We start from the raw sequence: 19,150 nt of genomic DNA, 5'->3' as shown, positions 1-19,150 counted from the left end.
GAAGTCTACACTGGGAGCCCCACACCTTATGGAAATACCATACTGAGGGGAAATTAAATTGAAGGAGTGTGAGGGAGAGTGAGTGTTTATGTCCTTCACCCCCTTTGCTTGCAGGAGTTTCTTCTACATGTCTTAGCATTGCTGGGCAGGGATGCAACGGGTTCAAAACCTGTGTTAAAAAAGTCATTTTGTTCCCTTTTTGTCATCTGCATTTGGGGAATGGGGCACTTAGAAGCATAAGGCTGTATGATCTTTCAGCAAGTTTGTGCTGACCTCAGACCCCTGCTCCTCTTCCTTGCAGCTGAGCAGACCCATGTGAATAGAACGTGAATTGGACAGGAGTGAGATTTCTGATGTGGGATGAGAGAAAGTGTTTTGTTTGAGATAATCTCCAGCCTAGAAGTGTTGGCACGTTTTTAAAAAAAAGTTTAGCTTCCAGCCTTGACCAGTGTCCCTTTAAGGAATACTGGTTTTAACCTTATTACTTAAAGCTTCTATAATGTAAACTTCTTATTTCTTTACAGCTAAATGCTCTGCTAAACAGACTCCAGCGTTTCCAGCACTGAGACATGATTATTAGGTATAAAATAATTGAGAATTACATTTCTGTGCGTTGGTAGACTCAGTGCTTATTTTCTCAGTTCAGGCTGATGAAGTAATACCCAGTTTAAGCTGCATAATCAAAAAAAAAAATACTTTTCATGTAAAAGGACTTCTTGGTCACCCCTCTGTCCAGATGAAGTCTACAACATATAGCCAACCGGTCTTCCTCTTTGTTGGTCTTGAAGAAAGGAGTTTGGGTCTGGAGCTAAGTATGGTTGTCCATTAAACCTCCCATTCTTTTAATCCTTGAGCAGATTGTTCCAAAACTACTCTGCATGCTTGGCTCTTGCACAGTTTTGATTATTTTTAAGTTGCTCTAAAATATGTTTTAAGGATATTTCAGAACACTTGCATGTAGTCAGGTTGTAATGGAAGGGCTATGTATGAAGAAACCCTGAGTCAAATTTCCCTAAAGCTATATTGTAAACTCAAACTTTTGCTTATCAACCATAGCAGTTTTCAAGGAAAGAAAACATATATATATGTGTGTGTGTGTGTGCTTATAGATGAATATGTAGATATTGAAATATCTAGAAGGAAACCCTTTAGTGACGTTTCCTTTCCTGAGGGCTTGTTTAAACCCCAGTACATGCTTTCAGGAACTGTCCAGGGGCTTCAGACTTTCAGTACCTGGGATGATTCGTTTTTAGTTGTCACAGGGTCTTCAAACTGCCTGACTGCAAGCCCTTTTGTTGCAACAACCACAGTTCTTTGCAAATACAGTCTCTTTGGACTATTACAAGTGCAATTACACTGGAGAGTTGCAAACTGTGATGCTGGAAGCCTTGAATAACTGTTTCTCCTAAAGGGATCAGGAGTGCTGGACACTAATTGAGATGATGCCGAGGGAGCTTATCAGCTTTGGGTGAGGGAGGAATTTGACTGCTGAGTAAACCACCACGAGCATTTTGAAAAATTGTTATTCCCGTTTTCTTCACCCTCTCAGTTTTGTGAGTCGGTCTTAAGCATGAGGCTTCTTTAAGAGCAAACAGGTGGCTGCCTTGTGAGGGCCTCTTGGCTTCTGCGAGAGGCCCACTTCATGTGGCTTCTCTTGGAGAGTCTGAGGGCCAGAAATTGTGAGAAAGCTGAGGCTACCTTGATTTGGGGGTGTAGGAATTGTAACACCACCAAAAATCTTTATATTGCCCTATGAAAAGGCATTTTCCTGTTATTTTACAAAATGAATTCTTGTCATCTTCTTATTGAAACATCCCCCTAACTTGAATTCCTGATCCAAACCTGAAACTTGTAGTAGGTTGCTGAAGTTTGGCATGCAACACGGATATGGATGTGGATCTGGCGGTGGGGGAGTGGGGGAAATGGATGTGAAACAGTAATTTTGTTTCAGCCTTTCCTACCTGGTGCAATGTGCTCCATATGCAAAGTTTTATTAGATTTTGACATATCAAATTACGTAAGCGGAGTCTGCATATGCTCCATTTTAGTTGCAGATTTTTTGAGGAGATTAAGTGCTTAGAAAATCTATAGTTTTAAGGCCAGAATGAATTGTCATAATGAGCTAATGTGACCCTCTGTAGAACATAGTCTTTTTTACTGTAACAATCTACAGTCTTTTAGAAAAACATCAGGTTTTGAATTAAAATTGATGAAGGATTTACTGTAGTTCCAGGCAGCTGCCTTCTCATGTTAATTATCATCATACTTGACAAATTCATGCTTTCTAGACTGAACTGGTCATCCAGCTTCAGCATCAAAACGACAGAAGCTGATGTGCCTTTTCTTGCATTGGAGAGGCTATTATGAAACTCATATTCTCCCTTCAAATACTTAATGATTGGGAAAGATGAAATTTGGTAATGTTTTTGTTGCTTCAGTGGAGGTACTTGGCTATTGTATTGTGGCTAGTCTGTCTGTAATGAAAAGTGCTGAGATATTTTTCCGTGGTGGAAGGAGATGAAGACATGCCATCAGATTGGCATGTTCAAATCAATATTTTGTTACACTTTGGCTAGGTAGAGAGACTGTGGCTTAAAAGAGCTTTAGCAACAAACTTTTTACTTCTGTTGTAAATTTGATACTGTTCTGTACGTATCTGACACTTCTGTCAAAGATTTAGAAGTGTGTCTGGCTTTATTGGAGCAGAGCAGGACATGATGGACGTCCAAGTCTGTTCACGCTAACCCTGTGCCCACTTGCTGGGGACTTGCGTTATATTTTTTTCTCGTAGAGCATCAGTGAAGTGATAGTAGGGGAGATGAATTGTGGATTACATGATTCTGGAATGGGAAGTAATATAACTTAAAGTAAATAGTGAAAAGCATCTTAATTAGTAATTTCTCTTGAGTTGTTTCCAGGAAGGTACAAACACGTTAGTATCATAAAGTGAAGTACGAGCCTGTGAGTAAAATGATGAGACTAGAACTGTGGGTGTAAAACTTGGAACTAGCTCTCGTAGGGTTAGCAGAAGTCCTGTGGAGTGGGAGGTATGATGGGAAGGTAGATGCTGGAGGACGTGCCCTGCTCTGGAAGGAGAGGACTAAAGGTGACTGGCAGTATTTCACTGTGCGTTAGTGATGCAAAAATGTAAAGCAGCATTAGTGTGGATAAAGGAGAACCAGCTGGGCTGAAATTACTTTAGGAAGAGCTGATAAGAGATTTTGCTGTGATAGTGCTAGGGAGCTACTGCATGTACTCTAGGATTTAAATGTGGGTTAAAAAAAAAATCTTGTAATATGGTTAGAGAGAGATATTTCTGGGTATTGTCACTGTGAGAGACTAACTCCCTGCACCCGAGAACAGATGCTATTGGTAATGGCTGAGTCTGAAGAGCTGTATTAGCTGGCAATGTCATCAAATAGCGACCAAAGTAAAGAGATCAGTGGAGATCCCTGTAGATGTAACTTTGAAAAGCATAGAAGATGCTGCAGAGAAGCAGGACATAGAAGCGAACTTGGACTGAGTGATCACTGCTTAAGCTGGGTTAAGGTAAATAGATGCACGAGTAGACCAGCAACTGTCAAACCTCTAGAGAAACCAAAGAAACTGGTTGTTAAAGCCAGGTTGGCAGAAGAACTGGGGAGCTTGGATATGGAGAAGGGCAGGGAATGTTGTGAAGCTAAAGGGGCAAATATTAGTATCTCAAATAACAAGCAGAGGCTCCATCTCGGAAATGACCTGGTGATTCATCTGATCATTGCGTCAGGATATGGTGAGCAAACAGAACCTCTGAGAGGTGTGGGCAAAAATCAGTTTGTAAAGGAAGGTGTATCTTGGAGATCAGGAAATTCAGGACTGAGGCAGAGGTTTCCAATACAGCACATGATGTTGAGGTCTTGCAAAGGATATTAAAGGATATTAACACAGGTAACGGGTGCTTTGGCCAGTATGAAGAGGAGAAACAACCAATCTCACAAAGGGAGGAATTAGATCACAGTGCAGCAAGGACAGGATGGAGAGTAAAGATGATCTGAGTGTGATCCCTGAGTTGTAGGCGTTGTTTTTTGTGAAGATGACATTGAAAATGATGCACGGACATACGGAGCGGGAAGAAAACTTTTAACACCTTAGTGCATTTAAGTCGGAGAGATCAGACAATCGGTATTCCAGAGCACTGAAACACATGACATTTGAAATCAGAAGTCTGGTAGCAGAAGTTAAAATACGGCTCTAAGCAAGTAGTTAGGCATCACCTAACTGGAGAACAAGAAAGGTGGTTTCTGTAGGTTGGCAGAAGAATAGGGGGATGGGTGATAGATGTGAGCCAGTATGGTTCTTGACCTCAAAAGCAGGCAAGACTCTAATAGTATGCACAGGTTTAAAACTAACCAGAGAGAATAATAAAAACTCCGTAGACAGGTGGAAGCAGTGTGGAAGGTAATTGGGTATAAAATGCAGTGCGGAGTTGCTGACCTCTTGTTCTAGACAAAAGCAGGCATCTGTTTGGGCTCAGATATTAACTTCTCACAAATAACAATAGCAGACAGGTCCCTTTTCTTGAAGAAAGAAAAAAAAAGTGGTAGAAGAAATGTGAAGCGGATAAAGAACTGAGCGAAACAGAAGTTAGTAACACTGCAAAGGCTGGTGGGAGAAACAGATGGATGTCTCTCCCTTGTGACATGGCAAGAAAAGTAGGAATGTGTGTGTTAAAGCTGTTGTTGAGCCAAGTCATAATGGCATAAACAGTCTGGAAGTAGATAAACATAATGCATGAAGAATTAAATGACCCTGAGGAAAGCCATAATGAAAATGGGTTGATATTGAGTAAAAGAGCTATGTGTGTGAAGGCAAATGGTAAGAATTTCTGATAAAGCAAGGAGCTCGGTGGTGAAAGGAGGGATATTGGGGAGTCCTTATTACTCAGCACTGTGTTGCCAACCAGTGCAGACTGTCAGTGGGAAGAGAAGGAGATACTGGTATGCGTTGGGGAAAGTATTCCTGGCCGAGAGGGGAGGACGAATGCATACGTAGTTCTTCCTTGAACGCAGTAGGCTGCACTGGTGCATCCTTCCTGGACAGGAACAACTCTGGTAGGTCTAGATGGAGAGGGTGAAAACAAACATGACTGCTTCTCCATTCCCATGAGCCTCTGCTGTGGGAAGATGAGGACCGCGTGGCGGCTTCCACCTACTAAATACAGGCTGATGGCATCTATGGCTTTTGTAGATAAATCTGTCGGGAAAGCAAACGCAGAGGATAAGAGGAGCCGTTTAAGGTAGGACAGCGTTGGCATGAGATGTAGTGGGTACAAGTGTGTCATGAATTAAAGTCTATGCTGGAAATTAGGAATGATTTTTTTGAATGGATTAAATGACATAGGTACTTATGAGAGCAGAAAGTAGGCTGAGTGACCCCAAAGGGCCTTTCCAGTCCTGTGATCCTCACAGCTCTAACTTCAGGACGCTGTGTATCACTTCTGTGACAACTGCTTGCTGTAGAGAAATTGTATGTTAAAGCAAAATTTTTGACTGAGTTCTTGCTGAGGTAAAAATTCTAATAATAAAAAGGCAAGCTACATGTGGGGAAACTTGCTCATACTAAATTGCCACACAAGGCTGTTTGTTTTAGTTAATGATTTTGATACTAATGCCATTTAGCCTGATGGAATTTCACTTTTGTTTTTTATGGAGGATGAAATGCAAGCAAACAGCATGGTTTTCAGGAGAACTGTCTTGGGTATAATCCTTGTCATAGTAACACCTGGTTATGTTCTTTGTGTATGCACTGTGTCAAAACAAAAGTATGGGCAGGGGAATATTAATATGTTCGGAGGAGACGGCCCTTGCAGATATTGTAAAACTGCCATGGGGCAGCAGCGCTATCCTCCCAAATGGAGTTAAAAATCCAGTGCTCATGCTTCTGAGCTGCCTTAAGGAATGGAATATTCTAAGTGACTGATGTCCCAAGACCTTTTAAAAAAAAAAAAAAAAAGAGAGAGAAAAGTTGATGTTGAACTAACCGCCACCCTCTTTCTATGATGTATCATCCAGGGACCAGTATTTTCAATTTGTGAACTGCCAAGTGTGAAGGCGGGCTTTCCAAAGAATTCATCTGCAAACCCTGCTCTGTCCGATCTCAAGTTCCCACATGGAAATCTCATTCAGTTATGGCGCAACTTATACCCTAAAAGTTTCTTTTGCTCTTTTTCAGCGCTCACGCTCAACTCTGTCTCCCATAGATTACACTTTTCTCTGGTTCGTGAACTATAGCAGTTAAATACTGAAGTACCATGATGTTATTTTCATTAGAACTAGTCTTCAAAGCAGATGAACGCTGCTTCGTTATTTGATGCAGGAACGCACAGGTGCCGTTTTCCCTGGGAGCTTATCAGTTGCCATAGTACGGCGGGGTTTGTTGTTTAAAAAAAGCAGTTTCTGAATGCACCACAGATGTGCTGTTGGTTTGGTTTTGAATTTCTCTTTTGCCACATACGTTAAACTTGCCAGACTGACCAATGATATTTATTGATCTCTCTTCTTAGGGCGATGCCTTTTGGAGCAGGGTAGTGCTCTGTCCTGCTTGACAAGAGCAGCGTTCCGGCTGGTTGATTCCTGCCTTGCTCTAACTTAAATCGAAACTACCAGAAAAGATACCGAGGCCGCGACTGGGTGGCGATCGCTTGTAGTGTGGTTAGTCAGCAACTTTGGTTCCAGGGTGGCTTCTAAATTAAACTAAATCTAAACAGGGAGTGTAGAAACAAGAGTCGCTTGGGAGACTTAAGTGCTTTTGTTGACCAAGGAGAGAGGTGTGCTCTGGCCAAAGAAAAAGTACACAAGTTCTTATATTCTCTCTGTAATTCCTGGTTTTTCTTCTTTGTTTGGTACCAGAGATATGGTACTTGTGCCTTCTAAGAGCTGTTACTTTGCAGTGAGCAAGCTGTGTGATTTGACCTGGTGACTCCAGCAAGTTTCTGATCATTTAAGTGGCCTCTACCAGTACTTACTATGTCTGAGCAGCTACTGATTGCGCTTCACATCTTGGAAGAAAGTATTCTGTAAAGAGGTGAATTTTATCTAAATCTTATTTTAAAACAATCTGATTTCTGAGGGTTTTTATTTTTCCTCCTCTTTGGCTTGTCAGCTCAGTAACTAAAACTGGCTTCCAGCAGACTTGATGTATTATCTGTCTGTCTCTTCCTCCCTTATAATGTAAGGATACTTCCTATATATGCACTTTTTTTTTTTTTTTTAAACAGACACTGATGCAAGAGTAGAGATGCTGCCCCTTCTGGCTATAAAATAATGAAAAATTCAGGAGAAATCTGTAACCGTCAGGGAACTCCTTAAAGCAAAGGGATTGAAGCAAAATTTAAGAGAAAATCTCTTTGGAGGGAAAGTGACAAACACAGTAAGTAACTCCCTCCAGTACTTTGCATCCAAGCTTTATTTACTACTTTTTTTTTTTTTTAAACCAATAAAATAAAATAAAATAAAGACTGCAACAGAATGTTGGAGAGAAGAGACAGGTTGGATTATTGGTTAGTTCACCTCTTCCTTGGGGAACCAGGTCACCCGACAGAGTTGTCTGTGTTGCTAGCATCAGGAGGATTAACCTCTTATAATCTCTGTGATTTGAATAAGAGATTTTGTTCCTGTCCTCACTGCTCAGTTCAAAGCAACTGCTGAACAGAAACTTGAGTGAATCTTCAGTAACGTGTCCATGTTGATCAACCAAAAAAGGAAGAAATGGATATTCGAGAATTTCTCCTAGCCATGCTTTTTAAAAGCTAGCTTATGTGTTCAGATGTTAAGTGCATATATATGGAGCTGTTTTCTCTAGGATCAGGGAAGTTGGCTGCATCCTCAATTGCCTTTTTGTTTAACAGGTATTTTGTTACACAAGTAGAATCAAATCCATTTCTCCCTCGCTACCCTCTGTTCCCCTTTGGAAAGGAAACTCTGGAAGAAAGTGTTATCTCTTGCTTTGTAAGCACAACATAACAAAATATCAGCATGTATTTATTTCCCTGCTTCTCAAGAAAAATGCAAATGATCCAGTCCAAATCATCTGCGGTGATGCTTTTTTGCCTGTGCTAGGTCAGTCCGAGGCTAGGAGGGATTACTCAGACCATCTCATGTATGTGAATGTAACCTTATGGAATGGTGGTGGTAGTAATGAGGGACTTAACTCCATTTATAGCCCCACAAAATTTGAAGAAGGTTTTTCTTTAGCATATTGTGATCATGGGGAGGCTGTTTATTAAAAAAAATGTATTTGCTGTGTCAAACGTGCAGGTGAAGAATCATCTTGCTTCTCTTATGGGTGCTAGTCCCTTTCTTCTCAATGGTGTGTGGATGTCTCGTCCAGAGTTTGCTTTAGTTGCTTACTTAATTTGAAATATCTGATACCAGTGTCAAGTGACAGTAAAGATGTATAGCAAAGGGGACAAACTGTGAAGTGAGGTCTCTGAAGCATGTGTTCCCTCTCACTATTAAGGAACTACCGAAGTGGAATTCACCTGAGATTGCTTGTTGGAGCCCTTAAGTCTTGGTTTCATTGGAGATGAAGGAGATTTGGTGGAAGAATGGACCATATGAAACTCTAAATCCAAAAGCACCACCTCTGGGTCCAGAGCCTAGCAGCTGGGAGGTGGGGGGCACATCACTATATAGGATAGGTACTGTTGTATCCTCTTCTCATGCTCTTTCCTAGAAATCTTTGAGGTGTTAGCCTGGTACCTTACCCAAGCAAAAGGGGCTTGTGGTGCAATCCTTCTTATCGTGATGTGACTACTCTTTGTCAGTTGTGTGTGCAGCCACGTGAGTTAGTGTAAACTCCTGCTGAAGGTGTGTAAAGAATCCCTTGATCTGCAGGGCAGGAGATATCTGATGTTTGGGTCCCAAGTGTCACTGATGTTAAAGTGGCTCTTGGGGATATCCCACCATCCAGTTTGAGCAGTGGGACTGTGGGACTTACTCTAGTCATGTTGCTGGTGGGGGGAGAGGCAGTAACCAAAAGGCAAACCGTGAGACGGCCAAAATGTCTCTCTGGGATATGGTTTGCAAATAATGTAATATGACTTTGATTGCAGCTCTTTTAATTTTTGTGAGGCGAAGTAGGGCAAAGGAGCTGATACTTCAGGTCTTTCTTTCCTTGATGAAGAGAACCATCTGAAAATAGCTCGAGTCTCTCAGTGCCTCTGGGTTTGAGTAGCAAACAGAGATGTTGAGGTGACAACTAGGAGTGGAGTTAAATTTCAGGTAGATGTTAACATGTCTCTGTGAAGGTTACAGAGAAGTAAAGTATAATGCTAAAAAAGCGTCTGAGTATACTGGCTCTCACCTTGCTAGAATTAACTGGTCAGTTTGCTTTGGGATCATGATTCTTGTCAGATAAGTTGAAGAGGTGAGTGATGAGGTGCAGGGCTCTCCAGAGAGCAGCATGCAAGCTTGGTATATCTTTGAGGCACTTTGTCTCCAGCATGGAGCTCTTGAGAACTGGAGCAGATGTTTTCCACACAACCGTTAAGAGCTGGTAACGAGATGTCTCACTAGAGGGAAGAAATCTCTTTGAGCGCTGGGAAGTTGGAATTCCAGTGAGTGTCAAAGCTGGCAGGAGATAGCTTATGATTCTCAATTTGTTCTAGTGACCTGAAGGGTGACTTGAGCTCATGTGGTTGATCTGCTATGCATTGGCTGGGGACGTCTCTTGAGACTGACTGCCTGTCAGATGATCTACAAGACCATACAAATGGGGGAAAAGGGGATAGCCCCTTAACCTGAAAAAGGAGGTGAGACTTGTCTCCTCCTGGCTTTGGGAATTCCAAGGTGATATGTTCCGCTCCTCTCCTTAGACTTTCTCCTCCTCTTCTCTTCTGCTCAGCATATAGCCAAGCAAACTGCCTAGAACTGGGAGCTTCTTCACTTTTTCTGTTTCCAAGTGCAGTTAATGTAAAAACTGGAAAGTCTTTTATGGGCTGTTGGCATTCTGGATTCACTGGCAGTGCTTATCTCTTACAGGGGGTTGTAAAGTTCAAGACTTCATGTTCACACTTTCTTTACGGTCTGAGCATCTGTTTCCAGCTTTTTTTGGCTGTATGGATCATGAATATGCTCTTTTTTTTCCCCCCCAGGGAGAAGGAACAATACTGTCAAACTTATTTCAGCTGCTGCTTGTATGAGATCAATTGAATGCTTCCTGCCGACTTTCAGGAAGCTTCTTCTGGGATCATGTGCAAGTAAACTTCTTGCAGTTTCCTTAGTGCAAAGCAGAAGCTTCAGTAACTGTTGGTGCTCCGTATAATATTGATGCAAGCTGTGGCTTCCAAAAGAACTCATCAATATTTTAAGTTTTGTATTGATAAGATCCCCTGAGTTTTTGGTCAAAACGATGAACGTGTTTTAAAATGCTGCAATCCTTTTGCAGTACAGGCTTCATACCTAGTGGTCATACCTATTTGCCAGCACGGATCCTGTTCTGGACCGTGCTAGCTCTTTAATAAAAATCACTGTAGCCCTTTGGCATGTATTCTGTAGCACTGTTTGTAATCTTTAATTGCTGCTCTTTAAGAAGAAATTTCTCTAGAACAGTCTTCCAGGTTTCTGCAGGAGTGTCCTAACTGCATGGTGACGTTTTCTTCACGTGTGAATTTATGTTCTTGAAATACTTTAGGAAATATTTCAAGTATGTGAGTTCTCGAGCTAAGCAGCAAATGAGAACGCATATGAAACTCTTCAGTTCAGGAGTACGAAAACCTGTGTGATGTTAAGTCGGTGAGTCAAATCAAATCTGGTAACAGATTAACCCGTAAACGAGATCCAGCTGTCTTTCCAACTGTCTGAATCTATTTTGTCATTGAAAGTGTGTAGAAGCCTACATACATTAACCGCCTGCTGCATGAAACCATTGTAGAAAGTAAAGATAAATTGAATTGCCACTCCTTCTGCTGTCTAAAATCCCTTTTAGAGAAGTAGGGCCTTTTAATAGAAGGCTTCTATTGCTGGGAAGGATTGAGCTGCATTTAAAAAAAAAAACTACACACACGTACACCCCCAGCTTGCCAAAGGTGTCTGCAGAGCTGGTCCTCTCTTCAAGCTGTACTTTGAGAATGTGGTTTCAATTGGTGTGTTTGCAACTGTTAAAAAAGGATTTCCTATCAAGCCTTTAAATGTGTTGTTTAAGTTATCTAGTAACTTTGTAAGGATAGAAGCAGAGTGCTGTGAAGCTGTGGTACCAGCAGAGCTGTGCTGTATACATTAGTAAGTTTCGTTCAAGAACTGAGCTGAAAAGTGACAGTGTCTGCGGGAGGTATGAAATTACTTAATTCACTAGGATGATTGAGCAACACAGTCAGATACATCTTTGTTTTGATAATTGGTTCCAGTAAAGTATATTAAATGTAGAATTGCTCAGTTTTGTGTAGATTATGTTGTCCATTTGACTCTCCGGGTGCCCTGTTCAGGTGAGTAAGACACTGAGTAGGGAATTCTTGAGATATCCTACTCAAAAGCTGATAGGCTATGGCAGTGATGAAGGAGATTTAGATAAGACTATGATATATAGCATCTAGTGAGACTCAGCTATCCAGAGGGTTACTGGGAGAGATATGTATGTACTTTCCGTAGTGCTTTTCTAGGTTTGATATCAAAAATGGTACTGAAGCTGGATGGGGTTAGCACAGGAATCTGGGAAATTCTTCCAAGCAGTGTCACCTGTGTCCTAGCTGCTATCAGTCACCATCCTGTGGACAGAAAGGGTGGAGTGACTATTAGGAAGCTATTTGTTGGAATATTGCATTGTAAATCAAATACACTTGGTAGCTTTGTGCGTCTTGGGAAACGGTAATGAATTTGCAGATCATTTGATCAGGAAGATGCTAATTCATGTGAATTAGGAGGGATTCTAATTCATTCTCAAGACGTTTGGCAAAACGAAAATCCCTTGGGTAGATCAATTTGCTACCAGAAGCAACAGAAAATATTCTCTCTCTTTCTCCTTCTTGAGAGAATCCAAGAGGGACAGTAGTTGTTTTTTAAATATAGTTGCCTGCTAAACTGAGCCTAACTTCCCTTTGCTTGACATAGTTCCCAAGGTCTTGAGAAAGGTGAGACAAGTTGTCCTGTGGGCGTTGAGAGTGGTCCAATTGAGGAAAGCTCCCTGCTTCGAGAACAGGAAGTGCAGTGTGAAAGTGGTTTTTTCATGTTGATGAACTATTAAAAATTAATAAACGCATATTTTGTCCGTTCCATTTATTTTGGACTACTTATTAAAGCAGATTAAAGCTCTCCGTTCAGTTGAGGTAAGTTTAGTGCTACTGTTGGCTTGCAGTTCAGGCTATCTGGATCCCCCCACTGTCATCTCAGTCAAATATGATGGATTTTTGAAGGACTGTTTCATGTTTTAAGTCAGAAAAATCCTGCCTTTAGACCCAGCCTTAGTTCTCTGAGTACTGATGGATCTGTGCTACGTTTCTGTTGTAGTGGCTCTTCTTTCTTCTGCTGCCAGAGTAGCTCTCAGGTCAACCCAGCCCACAACCGAAATCCATTCATGCCAAGCAATAAAAAAAGTTATTCTCTGTTTGTTGTCAATGCGGTCTCAGCTTTTATGTCTGTTGATACATGAAGGTGTACCCAGTGTGTTTCCAGCACGTAATCTTTGAAGGGAATACACTGGTGCATAAAATGCTCCCTTCACCGGCTGGGTAGCACAATGGTTATATGTAAACCAGTGATTTGTTTTCCCTGGCAGTAAGATAAAGCATAGAAGTAATTAACCTGACTTTAGTCTCTTGTCTCCATACCACCCCTTAGGTGCCGAGGAATCTCTCAGGTGCGATAACTGTCTTAGTTCAGCAGCGCTCTGGTTTTAGGAGATGGGTCTGAACGGGCCCTGTTCTGGGCTCTCTTGCAGTTACAGCAGAGGCTCCCAAAGCGCTAGTGAGTGCCTATGAGTTGCTGATAGGACTCCTGTGCAACTGTTCTTTTCCTTCTTAGTTATTTAAGGAAAATCTTTTCCTTCTGAACATAATTTAGCTCTGAATGTATGAGAATGCAGTGAAGCTCTGGTTTTTAAACCTGTCTCAGGCTGGGAAATACCAAGGGGCTGTGACACGTTGAATCCTCATAGCAGGCTTCGGAAACCATTAAGCTGCTGTTTCATGCAGCTCCTCTTTTCCTAGAGTCGTGATGGCATGAGAGGAGTTTCACAGCATAGTCATTCTGCTTTCTGCTGTTGCACGTGCAATTGCATTTAATAGCATGACTGTCTGATGCTGCTGCATTTCCATAGGGAATGTGTGAAACAAAACAGTGACCAACTTAACGTGGGAGGGTCTAAGGCCACTGTGTGGCTCCAGCTTTTTACAGTGTGGAGCATCTTCTGGATTCTGGTGGCTTCATTGCCTGCGAGTGAGAGGTGAGGATGTTTTCACATCTGCATAGCCCCTTGGCAGGGGCTATGCGTGATCTATAAAATTTCTTGATTTCCAGGGTGAGGAAAGGTACCTGTGTATCAGGGTTGGACCCCCAGGAACAGAGCAGTCCTTGGTAGATGCAGCAGTCTTGCCTCGCTTGCCAGCCTTTCATGGGTCTTAGAAACAGCTTTCAAGAGGGACTAGGTGTTGAGTTTCTGGCTCTTTCTATCTGTACGTGTGCTGTAGCAGTTGGTGCAGGGTTCACGTGGCAAAATGGTCACCAAAGACTCAGTGCAGCTTATGCAGAAAATGTAACAGACCTGTAAGGCTACAGCAGTGACTAGCCAGCATTTCTCTCTCAGAAGGGAGTCCCTCCTTTCTGCGCGTGTACTGCATGATGCACAGGGCGTGAATTTGGTGTGTTGACTTAGTCTTGGATAGTAGAACCCTCTTGCAGTTGTCTGTTATTTCTGTTGTTTAAGCAACCTTTGCATGGTGCTTTATATCAGTGTGCACTGAAGTCTGAGGCACTTGCAAGAGGTAGGAAAAGCCCAGCAGAGTGAAATGGGACTATGAACGGATTCTGCTGTACAGTAACTGCCTTCAGCTGAACAAGTTGGTGTACGTGGCCGGTTCTCTAAAACACATTAACACTGCATTCAAGTTTTGCAGGGAAGAGGAAGCTATTTGTCAAATTGCTTGTGTACATTAGCTGATCATGAAAATGCATTTTGAATGCTCTGCTCTCAGCATTGCTTTTCTTTTTAAGAGCATTAAACTGCATCTTCTCGTTCTCCTCCTTTCCCATGCAGCCCGTCTTTGGTACTTTATTGGCCTCTGTGTCAGGATGTAGATTTTGTTGTTGTGTGATCAGTGACCAGCTCCTGTCATGTGCTGGATTTAGTTAGGATGTAATCTTTTGGCCATCTGCTCGGGCACTCCCTGTGTCTACATCCCTCCGATTTGCAAAGCAAATGTTAAAGGTGAGCTTGAATCTGCAGTTTTTCAGACTATCCATGAACTCCCTAACTGAATAGGAGCATGTTCCCATTCAGGAGGTTTGAGAAATGTGATGTATGAGCCTCACAGTAATTTGACACGCTGATAACCCCTCCCCCCCCCCGCCCCTCCGTCTGGGTTATGGTATACCCAGTCAGAAAAAACATTATTTTAGAAGAATTCAAAAATAAATTGGTAGCAAGGATTTCTCTGTAAAATTGAATTTAAGAATAACTGTGATGTATGTTTTACTGTTGCTTTTCCACTCTCCCAAAATGATTCTGAACCTTTTCTGCAAACTCTGGCTTATGTTTTCTGTCTTCTAGGCTTTAGGAGTCTGTTTGGCTTTCCAGTGTTTTGTAGCTGACGGGTATAGAGCCCTTTATTTCCCCTCTTTATTTAGAGTAACACCAAAATGGTGAAGGATTCCCAAGGGCAATTCTCTGGATGAATGAAATGTTTACATCAGTTATAGTTGCTTTCATATCTGTCCGCCCAATATGTGTCCAGTTATTTCAGTGCAGTCTGTCTGCTTTCTAGTAGGTGCTATCAGTGCTCCTGGAAGTGAGGTGTGGTAGGTGTGACTCTCATATGCCAGTCTTCTCCTGCAACTAAATGCACTTTCGTTTGCTTAGTGAGAGCAGGTGCTTTTCTATGCATCGCTATAATGCATTGTTCCCACATGGCAGTGCAAAGCTCTAGGCTTCTCTTTCTGTTCTTATTTTCTATCATTTTCAATCCCTTCCTTCCCACAGAGCATTGCAGTGGCATAGGAGAATTACTGTTCAGTGCAATTTAACGTTTGCCTCTGAATGGCTGGGCTTTCTGCGCTGCCCAGTTTGCTGAGAGCAGCTGTTTGAAACTGGACAGGATTTAATATTTCCAGTTAGTTTCCAATTACTGCTTTCCCAGAACTCGGAGGAGCTTTTGGGATAACCTTTTTGGCTTTTTTTTTTTTTTTTTGTTTGCGCATGGGAGTAAGGAAATTGCTCCTTTAGATCTCTGATTTATTGTCTTCAGGTTTTTAGTTTGTGACAGTCCAGAAGCAAATGCATCTGTGATACCTGGCATTGCTGCATGCTCCGGAGAACGGTTTCCTTTTGTGATACAAATTTTAATCTATAAAGCGTGCTGTTCCATGCGGCTTGATTTCAGTCTACCAACCCACGAACCATGGGAGTAGCAACTGGTTTTTAGGCTTTGCTGTAACACTGCATTTAACTGATAATGGTTCAGGTTCTTTCATGGCTTCATTGCTCCTTTGCGTCATTTGTTGGACGCTTGGCATATAGGGGCCTTTTAGGGAGCTCTAGTGAGATGGAACGAGCAGGTGTGGGTACAAAAATGTCCCTTGGGAAAGCTAAGCTATTGTTCCTTTCTGAAGCCACAGTTGATCAGCAGTGGCTTGATGCACACTGTTCTGCTGTATCGCACCCATCCTGTGAACAGGCTGGGTCTTGGTAGTGTCTAGTGGCTGTTTCCAGTTCCGACCTCCAGGACATTCACCCTACTGTATGGGAAACCCTGCGGTCTTGCAGCAGATCTGATCCTAAAGTGTTGTGGGAGCTGCAGCTTTGCAAAGATTTTTACATGTGCCTACGAAGTGCTTTCCACTGAGCTAAAAAATCAAAATATATCCAAGTCACTTTTCCTGGGAAACTTTTTGGACACACTGGGTTAACTTGCAGAACGAGCAAGAGAATTGCTGGAGTAGATGAAGCTTCCAGGTCTGTGATCAAGCTCTTATAAATAAGCCCTGCTTCTGCAGTTGAAGGTGTAACTTGTTATGTGCAGGTTGTCTGCAGGGAATGAGCCCAGGGCCTCTAGGTATTATAAATACAATGCTTCATTTTTGTGTTACGTGGGTCTGCAGCAGGCTCGGGATCTCCTGTGTTTCGCTTCACTGCCGCTCCAGATCATCCCCTTTGCTGTGACCCGTGGGACAGCTCTTGCTGGAGCCCTGCACCAGGAACTCTTCTGCATACCATCAAATGAACCTCTTAATATTTAGAGGTTGAGACCACAATGTGCAGACAGCCATCTGTCTCTTAGTTTGCATATCGCTTGCTGCGGAGACCACGTTTGTCTCGGTGTGGCTGGGAGCGATTGGCCTGCTCTGGCTGCTTTTCTAATAAATAATCCCTGAATTTCCGCGCTGGGGGTGCATCCGCTTCCCTGCTAACAGCAGTGGAGCTTGTTGCCGCTGACCAGGGAGCGAGACTGGCTGAAGCTTAGCTTACTGCACACGCCCCTGCCGTCTTTCTCCCTTTCTCCCTTCCCTCAAGCACATGCACTTGTTTCTTTGTGTCCCCTGCCTTTTCCAAAGAGGGGGTAGAGAGGATCTAAGATAAGCTGGTGTCTACCTGCTCCAGGGCAATGTTGACTCGTGAAACACCTGCTTTTGTGTTATATCCAAAGGCACCTAGAAAGCAGGTAGATTGCCCTGCCTCTTTCTCCGTGATTAAACAGATTGATTGGTTTGGAGGTTAAAAAGAAATCTGCATCTTCAGTCAGCTGGAACACTGGGGCTGCGACCCTTGCGTGCTTTGCTTGTACCACTAGGTTTAGCAGCAGGAATACTTCAGGCCCTGAATCTGCGAGAAAATGCGTCTATTTATTTTGGAAATAAGGCTTGCAGGGCTTCACAGTCTTGCTAAAGGCTGCAGCACTTCTAACTCCTGTTTGAGACCTCCCTGTCCCATGCTACAACTGGTACAGCATTCCCTGCATAGAAACATCTGCTTGGGCTGTGAATGCTTGCAAAGAGGCATTTATCAGATAGCGAGCATGTTCTCCAGCATCACGCTCGGTTGTAACTCTGTGCATATAACCATGTAAAGGCCATTAAAAAAAAAATGATTTCCTTCTAGAGCATTTCTCTTGGAAATTAGTCACTGTGGGATGCTAGTAAATGTTGGGTGCCCTGTTTTCTGGAGGAAGATGCCCTACCTCCCCCCTTCAACTCTTTTTTGCTCTCAAGTATATCTTGCTTCCTAGCTTGTCAAATATCTTGTTAGTGTTATGAAGCTTCCATTGGGAAAGCTAGAGGAGCCTGGAGATAGATGTCTTACCTCAGTACTTAGCTTAGCAATGTCATTGAGGATACGAGCTTGCAAAAGAGAAACGTAAACAAAATCTCACTTAGTTTGACGTGGACTGTCTCCGTCCAGAGAGATAAGAACCAGTGCTGTTTTATGTTCTGATCGTTGTTTTTTGATAAATACTGTCCTGGAATTAAATTAACAGACGAGAGCTCTGACGAGTGACATTTGAGTTCAGCCTGCTGCTTGTTTGGCATAGAGGGTTCATTTCATTTATAGATGTCGTATTATAGAGATAATTCTTGGATGATTATTTTCAAGTTGTGATTGAAAGTCTGCTGTGTCCTGCTGAAGAGATGTTCTTTGTTTATATAGTAATGTTTACTTCTTCTAGAGTATCCATAACTTTCTAAGTGAGATGATATGAAGTGATGTCTTGCTAAGCAGAAGTAATGACTTCTGGTTTGCAAAGGACTGATTTTGAAATTGTTTTGTTAGCCACATCACAGTGCTTTCCAAACATTAATCCTATAATTCTTTTCCTAACTGCATCAATCTAGAGAGGTGAGGTGGGGCACAGAAGAAGCTCTGTCTCCAGATTTGTTAAGCTGTGAAAACCAGTACAGATTTCTGGCTTCCAGTTCTCTGTTGGGGATGTTGTCCAATGGCCGTGATGTCCTGTGGCACTAAATGTCTCCTAGAATGAAAGTGTAGCAAGACAAAATCACTGATAACCTCTTTTTTTTTTTGTTTTTTCTGTACAGTTAAAAAAGCCAAACTTCAAGGACCACCAGGTAAGCCCTGCTCTGACCTTGTTCCAGTTGATCTTGTTCACAGCAGCAGTGACACTTGCTCCTGTTCCTGCTCACGCTGCTTCACCCCCACAGTTTTCATCTAACCCCTCTCTGCACCTCTATGTTCTCCGTATGAGTGACAACAACTACCCTGAGAGTCCAGGCTGTCTGAGTTATACAGCCTGAAAGGGGACCTGGCGTCACCGTGCTGAGAAACCTCTACCTGCTCATCTGACCTGAACAAGGCGATAAGTGAGGAAAGTCAATTTTCATCTACTGTCACCAGCTCCCACCCCAGCCTGCCCTTTTGTCTCATCTTTCATGTGAAAACATCTGCCAAGCAGAACTGGTGCGTCCCAGCCACTGGTGTGTGCCTGTCTGGATCCAGTGCCCCCCGACCCCTGCACTGATTGGGGTTGCTGGACGCTACCACAGAAGCGACTCATTCTCTTAGTGGCAGCCCTTAATGGCTGTAGTTGGGATCAAAATCGCATCCGCCTGGTTTTGTGTCCACATAATAAAATAACAACAAACAGTTGGTGGCGCACAATTTACAGTCTACATAACTACTTTACTGTGCTTCGGTAGCTAGCAAGGAGTCCCTCAGCAATTAGGCATGTTTGTTGAATGCAATTTGATGTGCTTTTTACAAAAGAATAAGCAGTTTGCCTTTCTTTGGAGCCCAGTGGTTTTTAAACTTGCTTGTTTGAAATATCGTTTTGGGGACATTTGAAGAAAGGAAAGAGGTGTGGCTTCTGGAGAAAGATACGCTAAAATGTTTAGGTCCAAAGCAGTTGCACAGCTATATTCATGATGTACTCATTCAGCTGTATTCCCTTGGTAGAGGGGTCACCAGGCTATAGCTGAACTGCAGGCATGCTTGTGTGTATCCTTTTGCTATCTCC

General features: G+C 42.6%; 1 protein-coding gene across 2 annotated transcripts in view; it reads left to right on the top strand.

Moving 5' to 3' along the window:
• Positions 1-19,150, top strand: part of LOC138064576 (protein unc-13 homolog B-like) — a 217,775-nt gene that overhangs the window by 8,573 nt on the left and 190,052 nt on the right. For both annotated transcript variants that reach the window (XM_068927825.1, XM_068927824.1), the window contains exon 2: positions 18,216-18,245. In XM_068927825.1, coding sequence (XP_068783926.1) covers positions 18,216-18,245 — 30 coding nt within the window. The remainder of the gene's footprint in view (positions 1-18,215; positions 18,246-19,150) is intronic.

The sequence above is a fragment of the Struthio camelus genome, chromosome Z (assembly GCF_040807025.1).
Source record: "Struthio camelus isolate bStrCam1 chromosome Z, bStrCam1.hap1, whole genome shotgun sequence".
Taxonomy (NCBI): Eukaryota; Metazoa; Chordata; class Aves; order Struthioniformes; family Struthionidae; genus Struthio; species Struthio camelus.
This window is presented reverse-complemented; position numbering and strand designations above follow the sequence as displayed.